The following is a 19474-nucleotide window of genomic DNA, read 5'->3' on the forward strand; positions in this document are numbered from 1 at the left end:
CCTTTTACAATGGGCCACGGGGGGCTATTCTAGACCCCTCAACGGTACAGTGGATGCTACAGCGTGCGGGGAAATGCTGAAGCGCGCCATGAACAAAACGGCTGAGAACTTGGGCCGAGTCTCGTCTCTGAAAGATAGATCTCAACTTTTCTGTCATGACCATAAAGCTAAGGTACGTAGGAACCGGGCTTATGGAACGTCTGGTCCCCTGGTCGTCTAGTCGCATCGGTAAATCCCACCTTAGAAAGATAAGAGACCAAGATCGGGATCCCATTGCTGGTTTAGGAGAGGTTTGATCATGTTATGATTCATCCCCCAAAGAAACAAAAAGAGTTAGTACATATAGAGGCTGAATAGACCCGCGGTTTTTATTTTCGTTCAAGTTGACTCATTAAGAACATCTTTTATGCTCCCTGTTGACCCCAAGAATTTGTCCTCGCCCTTGGTTACATTATCCACAATGTCCACTATTGTTGTTGTAGGGTATGTCTCCCACAATCCCCGGTATCGGCTTGAGAAGCTTCAAGTACCCGAGACATCACATACACACAATAGTCTCACAACCACTTGTCGTCGTGATCACCCTCACTAACCCAATGACGTCCATCGCAGCGCCGGCGTGAGCGGCCTCACTTGCGCCCTTCAACTAGCCAAGCAAGGAGGAAACACCATCACCGTAGTAGCCAAGCACATGCCCGGCGACTATGACCCGGAGTACACCTCTCCCTTCGCGGGCGCCAACGTCCTGCCCATGGCCCCCGAATACAACCGCTGGGAAGGCGAAACCTGGCCCGAACTGAAAAGACTCGCTGAGACCTGTCCTGAAGCCGGCATCCACTTCCAAAAGGCCGTCCTCTACCGACGCGCCCAAGACGAAGCCGCCGGCTTCGCGGGCCCCTTGTCCGACGGCCTCTTTGTGCGCAATCCGTGGTACAAAGACCTGGTGCCCGACTACGTCGACTTACCGGCCTCCGAGGTGCCAGAGGGCATGTCCTCCGCCTCTTCTTTTACTTCGGTCTGCATCAACACGGCCATCTACCTCCCCTGGCTGGTGGGCCAGTGCCGGGCACGCGGCGTGGTGTTTAAGCGGGCCGTGCTCAAGCACATCTCCGACGCCGCCAAGTTGAGCCACACGGGGCGCAAGCCGGATATCATCATCAACGCCACGGGCTTGCTGAGTTGTCGGCTGGGCGGCGTCATGGACAAAAAAGTGATGCCCGCGCGCGGACAGGTGGTGCTAGTCCGCAACGAGGCGACGCCAAACATGGTGTGCACGAGCGGCACGGACGATGGGAACGGCGATGAGTTGTGCTACATCATGCAGCGAGCTGCAGGTGGGGGCACGATTCTTGGAGGTACCTACATGAAGGGTAACTGGGACGGCGTGCCAGATCCGAACATTGCGACGAGGATCATGAAGCGCGCCGTGGAGGCGTGCCCGGCGTTGACGGGTGGAAAAGGTATCGAGGCGCTGGATGTCATTAGGCATGCGGTGGGGCTGAGGCCATATAGAGAGGGCGGCGTGAGGATCGACAAGGAAAACATCAATGGGACGTGGGTGGTGCATAACTATGGACATGGCGGATGGGGATATCAGGGCAGCTGGGGGTGTGCGTTTAGGGTGCAGGAGCTGGTGGATGAGATTAAGAGTGAGTTGAAGCTTGGCTCTAAGCTCTAGTTTAGAGCGTTGGAATTACTGGATGAATAATGAAGGTCTTGGAAAAGAGTGTGGTGTAACTATCTCTGGTTCAAGTTCAATGAATGTACCTTCGTGACATCTGCTCTGAAGTTTTGGCCGTCACCACCTTCACAGACAATCTTGACTCATAAACACGAACAAACCACAAGCAAGGATAAATCACGGCTAATGATGGCTAGTCCGCGAGGGCAGAACATTTTGCATAGGATAACCGGTAGACTTTGGGGGAAAAACAAAAGCAGGAAATTGAGGAGGTTGATCAAAAACCAAGTAAAGTAGAGTCAGACAGTATTAGCATTTCCTAGTATCTACTCCTTTCCGCCCAACCACCGATAGACAACAGAAAAGTCTCTGCCCTTGCATCGCTCTTCAGACTCGGCAGTCTCGTATACCTCCGAGGCCTTGTCTGCTAGTACAAGCTTAGCATCGGCTTCCTTGGCTGCCAGAATGGCCAGCCTCAGGTCCTTGCGCATCAGTCCTATTCCAAAACCGCCTTGGTAGTCGCGATTAGCCGGGGCAGTCTTTACGACGCCTGGCACAGGATTGTTGACTTCACTAGGCCAGCACTTTCCAGTGCTGACATTTATTACACTGGCGAGCACCTTCGGATCAAGGCCCCATCGAGCACCGAGGTTCATAGCCTCCGCAGTAGCAATATTCTCAATTGCTAGCAGGTAGTTGTTGGCAAGCTTCGCCGCCAGACCCGCTCCCTGAGGACCGCAGTGCAACACCCGCTTGCCCATGCGCTGCAGGACAATTTCAGACCTCGCGACAAGGGAGTCAGGGGCACCAAGCATAAACGTCAAGGTACCAGCGGTAGCTCCGACGACACCGCCTGACATGGGGGCATCGACAAAGTGACCCTGTCCGTTAGGGAGAGCCTTGTCTACCGCGGCCGCAACCACACGCGAGGACGTGGGGTCGATGGTCGAGCAGTCAATGAACAGACGAGGACCAGGACGGGGAGGTAGCTCATCCTTAAGGATCGACTCGTATATTGCCTTGACATGCTGAGGTTCGGGCAAGCATGTTACAACCGTGTCCTATGCCAAGATCCCAGTTAGTCTTGGGTCGCCATTGACATTGAATGATGACAAAGAATTGGGTGATGGCTTTTTTCAGAGGATTGGCTTATGTTGTATAACGATAATCACTTCAAAGCCCAGCAAAACGCTGGGCCCAACTTAGAAAAACTCATGAATTGGAACAAACTCATCATAAAAGCTCTTGGAAAGAGGGAATCAAGGCTGAGGGCAAAAGTGTGACATACCGCTTCTCTCGACGCATCGGCTGCACTGTTCGCCACGTGAGCGGAAGCTCCTCCGGCTTGCTGTGCTGACATCTCCTGGGCGAGCTTCTCAGCCGCACCCCGGTTGATGTCGTACAGGCGAATAGTATCGCTTGGTGGAAGCTTGGATTGAAGGTTTCTAGCCATCTGATAACCCTATAATCCGAGTGTTAGCAACCTATCCCGAGTGGAAGCACATGTATAGGAGACGTACCATCTGGCCTAGGCCAATAAAGGCATAGTTATCCAATCGGCGCGCGGTGGACGAGAAAGTCCGGCGTTGAGCAAGCAGCTGCTTGCAAAATCTCGTGTTTGCCCTCATGGTGAACTTGAAAGGAGACGTATTGCGTTTTGATCAAGAACAATTGCGTGAAGAAACAAAACGGTTGAGTGATTGACTTAACAATCGTGGTCTTGTTCAGCGGCGTAGGTAGGCATGTTGACCGGTACCAGCCAGGCGCGCAGGTGGTGCTGGCGGACGACAGGAAGGTGGTTGTGATTACCCGGAGGTAAAGCCGGCCATTGCCGCCTTTGGCCAAGTCCTGGAGCAGCAGGTCATGGGATCGCCAGGCGAAACCCAATGGAAGCTAACTCCTCGGAACAAACGATGGAAGAAGAGGGGTCGAGGGGTAACGGCCGACGCTGCATCAGTGTCAAGGTCGCGTTCCCTTTTGGCAAGTTCCCAATCAAGGGCTGCCGGAATGAAGCCCGCAAAACATCCTGGTGATGATGATTGTGGTGTTGAAGTGTGGTGGGAAAGGGAAAGGGAAAGGGAAAAGGGGAAAAAAATGAGAGAGAGAAAAAAAAGGAAAAGATATGCGATACGTTGAGCGGAACAAAATGACTCGTGCGCTTCCAAAATTGGAGTCTGCTCGTTTACGACGATAGTAGCCCCCATAGCTTCATATCAGCTATATCCCCCCACCTGAAGCGGGCGATAAGCTGAAAACGTGCAAACACTCGACGATATGGTACCTCCCCTCCACCATCTGGCCCGTTCAAGTCGAGTCTATGACATTTGGAAGTGCTTGTTGTCAACGGACAATGCCGAACGATGAGGAACTGCCAATGTGACTATGGCGTTGCACTCATCGAGACTCCAGCCTCACAGACTTGCATGACAAAGAATATTCGACACCGAAGACAAACACTGGAAAATCCCTTGCCGAAAGATCTGCTTTGTTCCCTACATAAACACGGTCAACTAGAATAGGCTCTACTATCTACAAAAGGAGCTTCCCAGCCCGACACGAACTTGAAAGTCTTCTCCGCTGTTTAAACTTTCGTAACCCATCTCAGCGAGATTTTGAGTAGCACGCCGCCTGCCCTTGTGTTCAAAGATTGTATATACCTATGTTGTTCCTACATGAGAACCAGATTCCATCCAAACGACCGGTCCACCTCCATTCAAAGCCATGGCCCTTCATGCCATGAGCTCTCAATCGTTGATTGACAGGCGACAGACGCCGAAGTTGGGGGTATGTGCAACGTAAAACAAACCGAAAATGAAACCAACCTTGAATTCAAGAAAATCCTATTTCCGTCCGAGTCCGGGTGTCCAACCATGCTGCACACCGAAGCTACCCACAAAGTTCGAGTTGACCCAAGGTTAACCAGATACAAGAGCAAAACGACCATTATCCCTAGTACACAGAAGACTCCTTGAACGAACTCGGCCTGCGCCCCATGTCTCCTTCAATATCGCGTCATGTGCCGACTCGGCTTAAACAGAACAAAGAAATTTGGTGTCTACGTCCCAACATGGGTTTATAGTACGTTGGCCACATACGGTGTGATTATGGGAAGAAGGGCACTGCGCAGATCGGGTTAGCACATGCTCAATACATCACTCGGAAAAAAGCAGCACGTACCCAAGAGCTCCTACGGCAAACGTGGCAGTGAGGCCGAGGTAGGCGCGCTTCCGGATTCTATCCTTGCGCAACTCTGCCTCGGTCTTCACCCTCTTGGCTTGCCGAGGTTGTTCAGCCTCATCTGCAGCCTTTTCATCCTCATCGACGCTAATCTTCTCCGCCTTGCGCTTGCCCTTGCTATCGGCCTCCTCTTCCTTGGTAGCCTCGGTCTCGGCCTTGGCCTCGTCTTCAGCCTTCTCATCCTCAGCACCAGCCTTGGAGGCCTCAACAAGGGCAGCTGCGGCCTCAGCATCGGCCTTGACGGCAGCCTCGACCATAGCCTTGGCCTCCTCAATCATCTTTCTTGCCTCTTCCTTGGACGGAGGCTCACCCGCCATTAGAGGCACCTCAAGCTCAACCTTGGTATGCTTCACCTCCTCGCCATCCTTATCCAGCTTGACGTCTTCATCGACTCGCACCTTGATCTTGGGCTCCTCCTCAATAGGTTCCAGCACGACGACAGGCTCCTTCTCGATCGATTCCACCTTGAGTTCTGCTTCGGTAGTTTGGATCTTGGTAACTGGAACAGTGTTGATCGGGGTAGAGGTAGGAATCTCGCCATTGATGAGCGTGGGGGCCTGGGAGTCGGCGAAGCTAGTGGCGGGAGTTTCAGCGGAAGGGACAGCGGTAGCGGTGGCGGTAGTAGTGACTGTAGTGGCAGAAGCTTCCGTGGTTACCGTGCGCTTGGTGTTGCGCGGGGTGGTGCCGCGTTTGCTGGTGGTTGTAGACTTGGCGGGGCTGGAGGAACGGCGACTGCTAGGACGGCTGCGCGTGCTGCGAGTCGTAGGCGGTGTGGGAGCAACAAGAGGAGGCTGAGCTCCGAAGAACTTGGGAGGAGGAGCAATCTGCTTGGGCGCACTGCTGTCGGTGGCTGTGACGGCGATATCTGAGGGATCGAGAAGGGCTCGGATCCAGGGGGTGATCTGATACTCCTCGGCGAGGATCAAAGCCTGCTCAGGGGGAATCCAGACATTGCCGGCGGTTTCCTCGGAGCTCGTGGTGGGAATGGACTTGATGTATTTGCGCTCCGCTTCCTCCTCTTCTTGCGACGCATATGGGAACGTGGCCTTGAACATGCCGGTAGCCGAGATGTAACCATCCTGGCTGCGGCGCATGAGGAAGTAGCTGGGAGGAGAGGACTTGAAGATGCCCGAGACGATACCCTTGGGCAAAGGGGCTCTGAGGTGGGCGTAGTCGAACGCCAGGAGAGACGACGGATCAACCTCAGCGCCCGGAACAGCAGTGACCATGCGAGGGGTCAGTTGAGTCTGCCCCAAGCGGCGACGGCTTGCAAGATCTGTGTCTGTAGTTGCGCAAGTCAGCTTGTGGTTCTCGTTCACGCACTTGTGAACGGTGGCTTACGGGACGGCACATCCTCGAGCATCAGAGGATTGCGACGGGCCGGAAGGTGCCTAGCTACTTGCGCCATGATGTCGCGGGAGAATAGGTGGCTGGGCCGCTATACAAAAGTTGTGGGATGAATTGGGGGAAGGCGGCGATGGCCACAAGGGGTGGTCTCCTGTTGGTGTCGTGAACGGCGAAGACTTTTGCGCGCAGGTCGCAGTGTGTCCTTTTGGTCGGAATGGTCGGTGGGACAACGCAACCAAAACGAGCCAAAACACAAAATTAAAATTGCTACTAGCAAAGCGATTTGAGCCAAAGAGGATTCTGGCTAGAATTGATGCTGATTCAATGGATGCTCCCGTGCGCTGGAATCCCGTGGAGAGCACGGCGGAGGATGGGATTGAAGCTGTGCTTGTGTGTGTGTGTGTGTGTGTGTGTGTGTGTGTGTGTGTGTGTGTGTGTGTGTGTGTGTGTGTGTGTGAAGGATGATGATGACGATCAAGACCGCTCGGGGGTGCGAAAAGTGCGGTCGGTCGCGCGCAATCTGGCAGATTGGACTCTGGGGAATCACTGGAAGCTTAACGGGGAGAGGCAGGATGAGACAAATGACGGGTTGATGGGGGCAACGGGGAGACCGGGGTCAGAGCTTCGGTGCAGCAGTGCAGAGCAGAGTGCAGAGCATAGCGCGACGTCGTCCGCTGAGGAGGGTTTAGCGTGTCGCGGGATCATGGGACACGGGCCACGCAGCTTGGGTGGGATTCGATTTGATTGTGGGCACTATTTCAGGGCTAGCTTCCCTTGGGCGGAGAAGGCGGCCACTGCCCAGTGCCCACTGCACCACTGCAGACGACTCCCGTTGGAGTGACGGCAGTCACAACTCTGGGAGGGTGAGAGTGTTTGGCGTGGCGTGGCCCAAGCGTCGAGCACCTCAACTGTGAGTGGCCGCACATCACTTCGATCAGTGTGCTCAACAAGCCGATTGGATTCCCAACATCCCCACCAATAAAATACCACCAGAAACAGAGACGGCTGTCTGTCCGCAGCTCGACGACGCATCCTTTTGCAGGAGTAGCGGCGGGCGGTGCAGCAGAACAGAAAGCGGAGAGACAGGGTCCTCCACGGATGCAATGTGAGCAATGTTCCACACGCAGTGAGACTCTCTTCACGTCTCTGCTGCAGATGATGTCTTGTGGTGTTTGGAGCACCCAAGGGACACAATCAACATCCGGCGGCGAATGGATGTCAACGAAGTTGACACAAGGCCTCCTGATAAGATACCATACGGGTCTGCTGGACTGACGCTGGCCTTGACCGACGTGAGCGAGTGGGGAGGGGAATGGCACACCAACAACTGAAGTCAAAGACTGGCCACATTTGGTGATGCATAGGTAGGTACGCACACAGAACTGTCTGTCAACCCGTCATCCCGTCCCAGGAACCCGTCAACCCGTCAATCTGGGGTAGCCAAGACCTCTACACCACCAGAACCATCATGCTCACCAGCGATCACCAAGCAGAGCAGAGGCGTCCTCAAGCGTTTCACACCGGGATGCTTCAACGGCTTGTCTCATGTTGGATCAAGCTCCATTCCGTGCTAACAGTTGTAAGACAACCGGCAGAGAACGGGTCTCAGCCGCTGAGGAGAAGTAAACGAACGACGAAAAGGCTGAAGGGCGGTGATATCGCGCTCTTCCCAGCTAGCCGAAGGTACCTATAAATCAAAATAACCGGAAGGCTGGCCGTTCCGTGATCTGACATGCCGGGACTCAACGGTGAAGAGAGCCCCCCCAGTATCTCGAGCGGACGGGTCCCTGGCGGGGAAAGAAGGAGCGGTGAACGACCCAAAAAAAGGCCCCCAATGATCGGAATCGGCCCTCTCAGGTCTTGGCACCATCGCTCACCACCATCGCTACACTCTCTCCAAGCTCTGAACCCCTTTTTTCCTTTCCTCTCCAGGGGCGGTGACAACAGAGACACTTGTTGTTCACATCGCCAGTTTCGTGCAACCACTCGACTTGTCCAAGTCCATCAGATCACCGCCGTAGCTTGAACACTAGAGGTAATCCACTAGGCAGCTCCCTATTGCCATGTACTGTACGTAGGTAGGTAGGTACCTCTACCAGAGTCTCGAGGCTCGAGGAGAGAAGTAGGTGAGCTACCTACTACAAGGCCCGTATAATTCACAGCATCAACGGGCAAGGCACGCAGTCAAGAGGCACAGAAGATGGAAGGAAACATCAACAGCCAGCAGCCCAATGGATGAGGGGGATTCCAGACTTGATATGTTCTGCACGCGGGAACCAGGGAGGACAGGTTCGAGGTCGACGGCGTTCCAGATGGCCCATGTTTATCCAATGATGGGCCCGTCTTGGTGTTGCTCTCGCGTCGAGACCCCCAACCGCCAGATGCAGCTCCCCCTTGGCCCCACCAGCTGTAAGAGCTGTGGCCAAAGAGAAGACATCCTGAAAGAGTGCCGAGCCCCTCCATCCAGAATTGCTGCCAGTCAGTTCCATCGCCGTCTCTCTTCAGTTGACTCTGGGCTCAGCCGCTCTCCATTGTGAGTGGTTCCTGGCGACTCGCAGTGAACGTGGGTGGACAATCTGGAACTGTGTGGGTGTCGGTTGGGAGTGCACAGTGCTCCCGTCGCCCAAATAAATAAGCTCCGGCCTCGCTTTGTCCCGTCACCCCTCCAAAACCTTCCATCAGATCGGCGCCGTAAATACCATCATAGCTTCCGTCGTCGTCGACTTCTTCTCTTCTCCCGTCCTGTCTTTCTTGACTCTTCATTGCAACTTTGTATCCTCCATATCCCGACGGATTTTCATCATCTATTTTAATCAACAACCACTACCCCAATAATTCACAATGGCCGGCGGACACGACGAAGATCTGATGCCCGAGGACAACTCGGGCTACAAGCTCTCTCAGCCCAAGCAGTCCTTGGCTGAGTACCACAAGATGGGTATGTTCCAACCTTTGTCTTTACTGTTTGTTTTCTTTTCAGCATCGCATGCGTCTTATTTCACCCGTATTTTCTCTGCGGCATCGTGCGGATCGTGGGACTTTTTTGGAAAAAGGGGGAACTGCGGGTGCGGTGACGACATGATGGTGACCCCTTTCACCGCCCATGCTTCACGGCGCAAAGGACTATGGCAACGCCTCACAACATCGCAACTTTCCATGCCAAAACTTTGGCAAGATCACGACCACTCTAAGCGCAAAGTAAAGCTTGCGTGGGTTTCCCGTGGCAGAAACCTACCTCTGCAATTGTTGACTTGGCGGTCAAGTTAAGCCAAAGGTCGTCGCAGACGTTCACAACTTTCAACAGGGCATGCCCCTGGTTTGAAGATGAGGGGCGCGAGAGCTATCGCGACATAGCCCATCTTAGCAGACCCGAAGACCACAGCACCGTCATTCACACAACACTCAACCGCATTCAACCACACACACACACACATATATATATATCATGATGCCAAAGAAAAGAGGTACCATTCATGAAAAGAAGAGCCACCATGACTAACCCTTCCCCCTAGACGAGAACGACGAGTCCCTCAAGCGCTACAAGGAGTCCCTCGGCCTCGGCGGCGGCAACGACCTGTCCGACCCCAACGACCCGCGCGTGTGCATCATCCACTCGCTCTCCATGGAGTCTCCCGGCCGGGAGCCCGTCGTGATCGACCTGTCTACGCCCGGGTCGCTGGAGGACCTCAAGAAGAAGCCCTTCACCATCAAGGAGGGTGCCAAGTTCACCATGAAGGCCCAGTTCAAGGTGCAGCACGAAATTTTGAGCGGCTTGCACTACGTCCAGACGGTCAAGCGCGGCAAGATCAGGATCCCCGGTGGCAAGACGAGCGAGATGATTGGCAGTTATGCGCCCAACACGGATAAGAATCCCATGTACACCAAGACTTGTGAGTTCTTTTTTCTTCTTCCTCTCCTTCTTTGTGACAGAAATCCTGCTGTCCGTTTGTTTGTCCTTGTGAATGGGAATAGGGGGCGGAAATTTGCTGACCGAGTTTACGAAACGATTTAGTCGCCGAGGAGGAGGCCCCCACTGGCATGCTCGCCCGTGGCAACTACAACGCCGTCTCTCGCTTCGTCGACGACGATGGCAAGACCCATCTCGAGTTCGAGTGGAGCTTCGATATTGCCAAGGACTGGTAAACTACTTTCGGGTTTAGATCGCCGTCATCGTCGTCGTCTAGTTTCTCGCCCTATAAGCTAGCCGGTCACTCAGTCCAGCTAGTCAGCCGCATCGGATACACACACACATACACTTCGCTGTTGGCATACTGTGACGAACTGCTGTGCCCTCGGTTGATTTCGTGGGCAAAGAGGGATGCGCCATTCGCGAACGAGGAGCGAACTCGATAGAGGATGAAGATGGAATTAATCATGCTGAGTGGGGAAAGAAGACTAAACACGCGCTTCCTCCCTGTTTCGAAGATCACGAAACAGGGAGAAAGATACACTACACTACCGGAACTCGACAAGGGAAAGGAAGGTAGAAACACACCGACGTCTGTTTCACCTTATCTAGGTATGGGACTGGAAAGGCAAGCGAACGGAACGGAACGGAATCTGGGCCACAGGATGGTTTGGTCGTTTAGGGTATACGCCCCCCTTTCCGGGCAGGAGGGAAGGGGAAGAGGAGAAAACTTCCTTACATTTATCTACATACATACACATCATCTTATCTTAGTAGTATAAACACACATAACTCTCACATACGCAATTCAGGTCTTGCGGTTTCTCTTATCTGCTATGAAGAAGATCGGGAGGGCTTACTTGTTAGTAGAGGAGAAGAAAAAAAAAAAACTGTCCCGAGTACCTCTATCATTCATGCCTGCTTCTAATCTATGACATTGCGGTCGCTAGCGTGGGTATATGCAGTGTATTCACACTCTTTGGTGCGAACAAGTTCAAGCCAAGACCATCCGCAACGCTCATGCTCTCTGTTCCCGTCCTCTATCCCCATTCGCCCCGAGTGCGCACCATGTAGGGGGGTTTCCCGTCTCTCGCCGACTATTACAAAAAGTAATCCGGCAATGCGCCCCCCTCCGCCGACTTGTCCTGATTCATCTGCTGATCCTTAACGGCGTCGTTCTCAGGAGCGGCCGCAAACACATTGAAGAAGCGCTCTCCAGTATCGCTGACCTCCAAGACACTTGCCATGTTTCCGCACCGGTAGCAGTAGTTGGGCGCGCTCCATACCGTGCTCAGCCGGTCGTCGTATAGCACCTGATACCCTTCCTGACAGAGCTGGTGCGCGCGCAGAATGTGGTTCATGTTGTTCACCGCCAGGAACTTCTTAACCACCTGCGCTCCGAAAGTGTAGCCAGCGCCGCGGGGTGATAAACTGAACTCGTCGCGGTCGGGATCGGGATCGGACCATACTAGGTCGGCCATGGGGCCTTCGTGGGGAATCTCGCGGAAGCGGTCGATTACTTTAATTTGGTCGATAGAGTGAATCGAAGGGGAGAGACCTGGCGCGGAAGAAGAGGTTTAGCAACTAGCTTGTACACCTGGCGCCCAGAAAGGGGGTATCTTACCTCCGTGTACACAGAATATTTGGTCGTTGATGACCACACTTAATGTGAGGAAATCGAACATGTCGGTAAAGTAATGCCAGACATTGGCATTGCCGTACTTGCGCGAGCACTCGGTATAAAAGCCGTAAGACTGCGTTACGCCGCGGGACTCGTGGTTGCCTCGAATCAAATGGACGCGGTTGGGGTATCTCAGTTTTAAACAAACAAGAAGAGAAATCGTTTCGACGCTGAACATGCCTCGGTCGACATAGTCGCCTGTTGTTTTTCTCCCAAGGTTAGTCAAACGTCGTCATTTTAGCACAGCACCCGCATGGAGGGCACGCGCCGCCCGCGTCTTGCTTCCATCACCACCACCAAGATCACCACCCACCTAGAAATAGATAATTCGTGTCTGGACAGTAGCCACCGATCCTGAATATCTCTATCAAATCATAGAACTGGCCGTGGATGTCACCGACAACCGTAACGGGGGCGCGAACATGCACGACATTGCTCTCGCGCATTAGCAGCTCTTTTGTTTTGGCGCATATCGCTTCGATAACCGATTCAGCGAGTAGTTCCTTTTTGTAGAGGCGTGAGATACACTCGTCGAGGTCGACCGAAGCTATTCGGCACGTCACATGTCAGTGGTTGTGGTATGTCTGCGCCGTTGAATTTATGTTGGGGGTTTGTCGGTGTCTTTTTTGGCGGGGCGTGGGATGGGCAAGAAGAGGAGGGGCATGGCCTTGTCCGCTGCTTTTCAACGTTGGTGGCGCAAAGGGTGCAATGGACCAACTTACGGGGAAGGCCAGGCATGACGGGCAGAGATGATGCTCTCGTGTAGTAGGATCAATGGAACGGCGCTAAAAACACAACTTAGACACGTTTTGCAGTTGGTAGTGTTGTGTCGACAGGCTCAGCAATCACGAGTTGCGGTAAAGGCTGGTAGTGCTTCTCCCAGCTCGAGCGATGTCAGTGGTGGTGGTTGGATAGATGCGAATCAACATGTTCGAAGAGGTGGTTATTGTCACATCGAACGGGGCAAAAGAGCTTCAGCAGACGACGGAGCGCAATCCTCCAGTCACTTGGTGATGGGACAGCTCAGCTTCAGTTTGCTTTAGAAAAAAAAATCAAAACTGAAAGTTGGGAGGGAAGAAATGTGCTATACGGATTCTGAGAGAGCAGTCGCAAGCGGCCTAGCAGGAATACAACTTTCCATCTGAATTTGGTACTGTACAGTCTGTACTGAGGTGGAAATGAAGGCGACGTGTGTTTTTGTTGCTGACTGAGGAAGCCGAGGGAGAAGCGCAATCCCGAGTGCTGAAGCCTTTCCTTCCTAGCGAATCCAAGGAGGCTCGACGCGCTGCACCTGCCCTCCCTTCTGCAGTGCCCTGGAGGTGCCCCAGGTGGGCTGCTGCTGCTGACGAGGTGACGTGCCCTCATTCGGGCCAGCTGCGCTGAGTGTTGACGGTTCCTCGACACTCAGCTGGCAACATGAGTGGAAAGCACTGCAGACAGCTGGGAAACCGCCCGTCATCCCGGCCCGTCACTGAAAAGGCCCGTGCGGCAGCTCGCCCAGCGGCCCAGGTTCTTGACGCCCTGAATCCCCGGCTCCCCATCACTCACGGCCTCACACGTGCTGGAAGGGACTGGGTGCTTGTGCCCCACTTGGTAACCGGTTCATACAAAAGCCAGCGGTCTCCCTCCTCTCTTCCAACTTGGACCCTCACAAATTCCTTTCCCTGCTCCTCTCTCTTGCGCTTCTGCTGCTTTGCTGCGTCCGCGGCCACCTCTGAAGATATCTCGGCGAACTCACTTTCCCATCCTTCAGCTGTGTCAACGGACACATTGGTTTGATTCGGCGCTCTTCTGCCAATAGTTCCGGGCTTTTCGGTCCACACTTTGTATCTGATGGCTTTTTCTGCTTTTTCTGTTCATTCTGTCTATTGATTGCTGGCCAGATTCCCAGGACCAAGACGCCAAAGTCCAGTGTTGCTTTCTGGCGTAGTCTGAGGCTTCACTGCCTTTCAAAGCGTTGTCCCTGTCCTCTCTGGCGAGGCCTCGGTTGGACTGAGCCCGAGGTTATTTCTTTTTTTTATGCTTCATATGCCTACTCTTTCACTGGCGTTCAAGCTCGAAGCTCATCGAGCCCCAGAGTTGGCTGCCTTGGATTGCAGTTCAGGAGTTGATCGACGAGTAGTATCTGGTCACAGGGAGGAAGGCATTCATGGTCTTGCTGTCCACCGAGGCAGCCAACGATGGGACGGTGTATGGGAATCATGACGGGACATCTTGCGCGATATCATCGCAACATGTCTTGGTCATGTCCTCTACGGGCTTTTATCGAGGACGCAGTTGAGGGCTTTCGATGCGATCATCTTTATTGAGGTCGATCACAGTCAACATTGGCAATCCCTTACTCGGACCAACTTCTCTGCCACCCGGGAGATTGGGGACGGGAAGGTTCAAAGGTAACACGTTTCATTTCCTCATTTTAGCTCTCAGAATGGGCCTCTTATCCCCCATGTTTACTATATGACCCCCTCTGAGGTGGATGTACTTGTCGAATTCTATAGATGGCCGGCCCTGTGCTTCTGCCTCTTCTTACAGGCATCGTCCCATTCTCTATACCTCTAGTTCTCTGAATACCTATCAATCTTCAAACCAAATCATGAAAGCAAAAGGAGCCAACATCCACCATATCAGAGCGATGAGACGCAAACGCAGCTTGCCGAGTCGGAGCCGGGCCAGACCCCCAATTCCCGATGCAGTAAGGGGCTGTTTCTCACGTGATTCGTGCGTGTCAGCCCCCGCTCACTTGCGCCCAGAGGGTGGCGGCTGAACTTCTGACGGCGGCGCTCTTCAACCTCCAAAAATGCGACTTGCATCGGAAGTCAGTCGGGCAACTGAAGTCAGCTGGTTCGCAACTTGAACCTCACAGAGTCGAGCCACGACCGATTCCACAACACCACAACCACACGCCGGCGAACAGGCCACTTATCGCAGCCTTGCCTCTAGACTTTTCTTTGCATTCTGATCTTCAATCCAGCGTCTCTTGACGCCGCGGCTTTGTTAGTTTCTGGCGGCTTCCTCGACACCCTACAAAGAGTGACTGCCACAGCAGTATATCCCAAACTATTCAAGTATCCCGCTGCCGGTCAATCAATTGGATCGTGTGGCACAGACGCGCAACCGGCATACGTCGGGTCTGGATATACATCGCTCTCGAGGCGCCCGTTGATATACATGCTCTATGTTAGAGGCCCTCTCTTTGCTTCCCGGTGGTCGCTCGCCAGGCTAATGTCCTCGCAGCGCACCTGATCCATCATAGGCATTCGCCATCCATCTCAGCGAAGCTACAAGTCATCATCGCCTACAAGGTCCTCTTTATATCTACACCCACGGGACTACAAGGCTACTCCTGATATACCTACTCCATTCAGCAGTTATACGCAGCCTAAGTGGCTTTGTCTCCTCGCCTTCAGCCCATCGCCGGCGATTCTTTTTTTCTTTTCCATCTTTCTTCTTCATCATAGTGACCCAACACTATTTCTCTTTGCTCACCCCCCGGTCAACCCGTATATACCATGTCTTCCGCCGCAGCGGTCGACTCCGCTCCGGGACAGTCCTCCTCCCAACACGAACCAATATGTTATAACTGCGGCACACGGGGTCATTGGGTTGTCGCTTGTCCAGAGCCTACTAGGGATGTGCCTGCGTGAGTAACCTTGGGTCTCTTTGGCCCATTTGTCTTTGTAACAAACGGGTACGCACTTGCTACACCTTGTGACTAACAGTCCTTCCAGCGGGCTTCAACGATGGCAGTCTCAGCACCAGGAAGGTCATTCGTCGGATCGCAACGCTGCCTCCCATGATAAAAAGGGGCCCGTTGTCACTCGGTATCCGTTGCCTCCTAGCCAAGGCCCTACCATCACAAGATACGGTCCTCCGCAACCACCGGCGTATCCCCCTGGTGCACCACCGCCGCCGTCGATCCAAGCTTATCCTCCGGCCTCTTTTCCACCACCACCACCGCCGCCGCCGCTACCAACATATTCCGGGAGTTACCATCCCCCGCCGCCGGCTGTGTATGGCCAGTTCCCGCCGGCTGCACCACCGCCCCCGTCGCAGTACGCACCGCAGCCTCCTTACGGACAGCCGCAATATCCTCCTCCGTATCCCCCATCCAACTACTACCCGAACGGCGTTCCCCCTCCCCCGCCTGGGGCTTATCCTCCGCAACCCTATTCTCAACCAGGACCACCGCTTCCCGTGCCGCCGCCTCCTGTACCACCTCCCTATCCTAGTAGCTACAGTGGGCCACCGCAGCCGGAATACCATTACTCTCCAGGTCAGCAGCCTCCGTACCCTCCTCCTACCGGGTGGGTACCGCCGCCATTTGCTCCTCCCCACTTGCCGCCCCCTCCGCCATCCAATTCTGGCGCAAACAAGCATCGTGGCAAGAGACAGAATCAAGGCCCGAAGCATTCGAATGCGCAAAGAGATAGACACGACAGGCACAACAGAGATGAAGGAAACGACAGAGTCGACAGGTTTGACCGCTATGACCGGTACGATAGGCCGGACAGGTTTGACAAACGTGATCGAGATGACGGTTTCGAAAGGGGCGAACGGCTTGACAGAATCGATCGCTTTGAGCGAAATGATAGGAACCAACGGCCTGAGAGACACGACCGGCCTGCGAGGATCGAGAGAGCCGAGAGGAACGACAGGAGTGACAGGCGTCGAAATGTGAATGATTCAGAGGACCGAGCCGGACCTGGGCGACAAGAACGCCGAAAGGAGCCACGAACAGTCCAGCCTGAGCGAACATCCAAGCCCGCAAATTCCAAGACAGCGGTTCCCGAGCCCAAGGAGGATGTAGGAAACGGTGAATGGGATCCAGAATCTGAAAAGGATATGCAGCGCATTTTTCCTGAACTTGACTTTAAGCCGGCGGATCCGGTCGGAATTCCTCTACCTGCGACTTACACGGATGACCCCACGATTCCGCCTGCATACAATGCCAAATGCGTCAAGTCTCTTTATTTCAACGATCAAAACGAAAAGGAGTTTGCCTTCTCGGTCCGGGAGACATCTTTCTGGTCTGTTCTTAAGCTAGACCCTGTCTTTAAGTTCTATCCGGGGATGATCAGGAAGCGCATCGGCGAGCATGAGTACACGACTCATATAATATCTGCGCCTCCTCATCCAGAAGCCAAGTTGAAGCTTCCACCGAAATTCACAATTTCTCGGAACCAACCAAAAGAGACGCCGGAAATTGATCGATACCGCCCTCGACCTGATCAGCACCGTGATTTCTCGCCCAGACGTTCCGCACCTCGTGACCAACCACCATCCGGATTTGACCGAGGACACCGATGTTATCAGCAACATCCAAAGCGGCCTCTGGATGACAATTTTGACGGACGTGATCGCGATCCCAGGGATGCAAAGCGGCCCAGACAGAGTCTGGATACTCCTGACCGGGGTCATGGCCGTGATGCCTATCCACCACCTCCTCGCAGACCCTCTCCAAATCCCAAATATAACTTCAGTGCCGATCCCTGGTCGCCACAGGCTGGTGAGACGAAGATCCCATCAACCGACCATCGCTATAATAGGGACACCTACTACGACAATAGGTCTTCGTCGTCCAGGGACGACAGAGACAAGGAGAGAGGGAGAGAGCGACCGTCCCAGTATGCGGACATGCGCCACGACAGCGGCTACCACAGCAGTCGTAGCCGCTCGCAGGAGCGCAAACCCAGGAGATCCTCGTATCGCGATGATTACAGGGATCGGGACAGAGACAGAGACAACCGACCACTTTCAGGGCCATACCAGCAGAGGAAAAGGACGCGGTCACGTAGCCGCAGTCCTAGCCGCAGCCGTAGTCCGGCTTCGTCCTATCTCTCGCCAGCAAGAAGCATTGCAAAGCGCAGTCGCTCTGCTAGCCGTGGTCGTAGCTTGACTCGTAGTAGGAGCCGTAGTCGCAGCAGAAGCGAACGCAGCGAATCCCCCCTTACGGCGCTGGATAAGGAGCTGCTGGGTTTGACTGACGAGCCTAATGAGCCCGTGAAGTCAAAGGTGGTTCCCAAGAAGGTGGCGCCGAGGGTCAAGGTTGCTGCGGCTTTTGGGTGAGTAACTCCAGTCATATCTTTCCATACAAGGGAATGAACGCTAACATGCTTGATAGTCGCCGTTGGTAAACCTCACAACACATCTACTTTTTCTTATTCTTCGCTTTTTCTTCACAATTTCAACGAAATCGGATGTTTATCTTTTGATCCGTCATATCCCGGCGTTGAGAGAATGTGGGGCCTCTTTCTTGTGTTTACATCAGGGCTTGTTGTTACCAGGCGTTTCTCATCCATGGAGTTTATGTGGCTATCGGATGGTAGGTGGATGGGTGGGCGGGTGTTATGGAGTGACATATTTCTTTTAAGCTGAGTTCATGCAGCACCATCGTCCAAACCATTTTTTCTTCTTTTTATAATACAACAGTGCATCTGCCGGGCACGGGAATATCTTGCTTCCAATCGTGGACACAAATGTCCAGACTGTGATGCCCAAGATGTCTATTGTACCATGGCCTCACAACCAGATACGCAATTTAATTTGAAAGCTCATACAATTTCCAACCTTGGGGAAGGAAGGAAGGTAGCAAGCGGGGAAAAAATGAAGGAAGAAGCTGCCACGAAAACGTGAAATCTCGAGCCGCTACAGGAATGAACACCTACCTGTCCAAAGACAAGAATACCTCCAGGTACAGTGATGGTCAAAAAAATACTGTACCTCCTTACCCATATTGGGATATGTGGGTGAGAGGGACCGTATTTTTTTTAATTTTTTTTTTATTTTTTTTTTTTTTTGACTATGAGTCTACCTCTAATCACACCGATGAACCCTCGGAAACAACAAATATGATCATATTAGGCTACAGACCGACCCACCTATGACCTACCTCTATAGAGAGACGTTTATCTACCTAGGTACCCTTCAAATACCAATCCGCCACGAATCAATTATCCAACTGAAGTCCGCGTGAACTGAACGAACAAATGCAGAGATTTATCAACAATAACTTACCTTGTTACACCGACGAATTCATGTTAGCACAACCTCTAACGTTATGAATTAAATTTAGGTTCTCGACACTGCTGCTGCCGTACGCATCATGCTCCAAGTAAAACCAGAAAAGAAATGTATAAAGAGAAAGAAGAAGAAAAAAGAGAGAGAAGGTTGGGGGCCAAGAAGGAAAAACAATAAACTGGTTGAAGAAAGCAACTTGGCACACACAGTAGGGTAGGTCGTCGTCGTCACGGTATTTTTATCACATTCCATCAAAGTTATGCAAATACAGGTTGAACAGCGAACTGGACACCTCGTGGTGTGTCCAGGTGTGGTCAAAGCAAGCCATCACCACAAATTAACCGGTCCTTTTTTCATTTCATTCCTTTGATTCATAATTTAACAACTTGTTCAATTCGTGTTTTTTTTTCTTTTGGTCTATTTGTTTTCTTTCTGTACCATGATATCCTCGTATCATAGAAACATGAACATTGTAAGCGCTCACTCACTGGCGACGTGATTGATGGGTGTTAGGGTTTCCTTATGTTAGATGTAACCTTCGTATTGAGGATGTTTGCGTCTTGTCCTCATGTGGTAGCGTAACGTGACGGACGGGCGGGCAGAG

General features: G+C 53.1%; 6 protein-coding genes and 1 non-coding gene across 8 annotated transcripts; 4 read left to right on the top strand and 3 right to left on the bottom strand.

Annotated features, from left to right (window-relative positions):
* Positions 1 to 317: 317 nt before the first annotated feature.
* Positions 318 to 1837, top strand: NCU06558 (D-amino-acid oxidase). Its single transcript, XM_957172.2, has 2 exons — positions 318 to 483; positions 613 to 1837. The coding sequence occupies exons 1-2, from the start codon at positions 407 to 409 to the stop codon at positions 1676 to 1678; spliced, it is 1143 nt and encodes a 380-aa protein (XP_962265.2). The 5' UTR covers positions 318 to 406; the 3' UTR covers positions 1679 to 1837.
* A 43-nt stretch (positions 1838 to 1880) lies between these two features.
* On the bottom strand, positions 1881 to 3796 carry NCU06559 (3-hydroxyisobutyrate dehydrogenase). Its single transcript, XM_957173.3, has 3 exons — positions 3202 to 3796; positions 2970 to 3143; positions 1881 to 2742 (listed from the first exon to the last, which is right to left on the bottom strand). Exons 1-3 carry the CDS (start codon positions 3307 to 3309, stop codon positions 2008 to 2010), a joined length of 1017 nt encoding a protein of 338 aa, XP_962266.3. The 5' UTR covers positions 3310 to 3796; the 3' UTR covers positions 1881 to 2007.
* A 300-nt stretch (positions 3797 to 4096) lies between these two features.
* Positions 4097 to 6828, bottom strand: NCU06560 (hypothetical protein). Its single transcript, XM_957174.2, has 3 exons — positions 6260 to 6828; positions 4859 to 6200; positions 4097 to 4800 (listed from the first exon to the last, which is right to left on the bottom strand). The coding sequence occupies exons 1-3, from the start codon at positions 6324 to 6326 to the stop codon at positions 4755 to 4757; spliced, it is 1455 nt and encodes a 484-aa protein (XP_962267.2). The 5' UTR covers positions 6327 to 6828; the 3' UTR covers positions 4097 to 4754.
* A 1915-nt stretch (positions 6829 to 8743) lies between these two features.
* rdi-1 (RHO protein GDP dissociation inhibitor-1) lies at positions 8744 to 11073 on the top strand. Its single transcript, XM_957175.3, has 3 exons — positions 8744 to 9203; positions 9778 to 10155; positions 10278 to 11073. The coding sequence occupies exons 1-3, from the start codon at positions 9107 to 9109 to the stop codon at positions 10406 to 10408; spliced, it is 606 nt and encodes a 201-aa protein (XP_962268.2). The 5' UTR covers positions 8744 to 9106; the 3' UTR covers positions 10409 to 11073.
* pp2A (protein phosphatase 2A-like) lies at positions 10985 to 13099 on the bottom strand. The gene is made up of 4 exons (XM_957177.3): positions 12576 to 13099; positions 12167 to 12400; positions 11797 to 12051; positions 10985 to 11730 (listed from the first exon to the last, which is right to left on the bottom strand). Exons 1-4 carry the CDS (start codon positions 12589 to 12591, stop codon positions 11273 to 11275), a joined length of 963 nt encoding a protein of 320 aa, XP_962270.2. The 5' UTR covers positions 12592 to 13099; the 3' UTR covers positions 10985 to 11272.
* A 404-nt stretch (positions 13100 to 13503) lies between these two features.
* Positions 13504 to 18555, top strand: NCU06565. Of its 2 annotated transcripts, XM_011395898.1 has the most exons (4): positions 13504 to 15030; positions 15088 to 15493; positions 15582 to 17915; positions 17975 to 18555. In XM_011395898.1, the coding sequence occupies exons 2-4, from the start codon at positions 15363 to 15365 to the stop codon at positions 17985 to 17987; spliced, it is 2478 nt and encodes an 825-aa protein (XP_011394200.1). In that variant the 5' UTR covers positions 13504 to 15030; positions 15088 to 15362; the 3' UTR covers positions 17988 to 18555. The 2 variants fall into 2 exon arrangements, with proteins under 2 accessions (XP_011394200.1, XP_011394199.1); XM_011395897.1 differs by having other exon boundaries at positions 13504 to 15493.
* NCU14091 lies at positions 13524 to 14454 on the top strand. Its single transcript, XR_897881.1, has one exon. It is a non-coding gene; the product is annotated as a ncrg20 (non-coding RNA).
* Positions 18556 to 19474: the final 919 nt, after the last annotated feature.

Source organism: Neurospora crassa, linkage group IV (genome assembly GCF_000182925.2).
Source record: "Neurospora crassa OR74A linkage group IV, whole genome shotgun sequence".
Taxonomy (NCBI): Eukaryota; Fungi; Ascomycota; class Sordariomycetes; order Sordariales; family Sordariaceae; genus Neurospora; species Neurospora crassa.

Excerpts from the sequence above, each read along its gene's own strand:
- NCU06558 (XM_957172.2), top strand. The coding sequence starts at position 407 with ATGCTCCCTGTTGACCCCAAGAATTTGTCCTCGCCCTTGGTTACATTA. Across the intron at positions 484-612 it reads TCCACTATTGTTGTTGTAGG|CGCCGGCGTGAGCGGCCTCA; the intron begins GTATGTCTCCCA and ends CGTCCATCGCAG.
- NCU06559 (XM_957173.3), bottom strand. The coding sequence starts at position 3,309 with ATGAGGGCAAACACGAGATTTTGCAAGCAGCTGCTTGCTCAACGCCGG. Across the intron at positions 3,144-3,201 it reads TTATTGGCCTAGGCCAGATG|GGTTATCAGATGGCTAGAAA; the intron begins GTACGTCTCCTA and ends CTCGGATTATAG. Across the intron at positions 2,743-2,969 it reads CCGATGCGTCGAGAGAAGCG|GACACGGTTGTAACATGCTT; the intron begins GTATGTCACACT and ends ATCTTGGCATAG.
- NCU06560 (XM_957174.2), bottom strand. The coding sequence starts at position 6,326 with ATGGCGCAAGTAGCTAGGCACCTTCCGGCCCGTCGCAATCCTCTGATG. Across the intron at positions 6,201-6,259 it reads GCTCGAGGATGTGCCGTCCC|ACACAGATCTTGCAAGCCGT; the intron begins GTAAGCCACCGT and ends GCGCAACTACAG. Across the intron at positions 4,801-4,858 it reads TTTGCCGTAGGAGCTCTTGG|TGCCCTTCTTCCCATAATCA; the intron begins GTACGTGCTGCT and ends CGATCTGCGCAG.
- rdi-1 (XM_957175.3), top strand. The coding sequence starts at position 9,107 with ATGGCCGGCGGACACGACGAAGATCTGATGCCCGAGGACAACTCGGGC. Across the intron at positions 9,204-9,777 it reads GGCTGAGTACCACAAGATGG|ACGAGAACGACGAGTCCCTC; the intron begins GTATGTTCCAAC and ends CCTTCCCCCTAG. Across the intron at positions 10,156-10,277 it reads TCCCATGTACACCAAGACTT|TCGCCGAGGAGGAGGCCCCC; the intron begins GTGAGTTCTTTT and ends GAAACGATTTAG.
- pp2A (XM_957177.3), bottom strand. Across the intron at positions 12,052-12,166 it reads CACGAATTATCTATTTCTAG|GCGACTATGTCGACCGAGGC; the intron begins GTGGGTGGTGAT and ends GAAAAACAACAG. Across the intron at positions 11,731-11,796 it reads AATATTCTGTGTACACGGAG|GTCTCTCCCCTTCGATTCAC; the intron begins GTAAGATACCCC and ends CTTCCGCGCCAG.
- NCU06565 (XM_011395897.1), top strand. The coding sequence starts at position 15,363 with ATGTCTTCCGCCGCAGCGGTCGACTCCGCTCCGGGACAGTCCTCCTCC. Across the intron at positions 15,494-15,581 it reads CCTACTAGGGATGTGCCTGC|CGGGCTTCAACGATGGCAGT; the intron begins GTGAGTAACCTT and ends CAGTCCTTCCAG.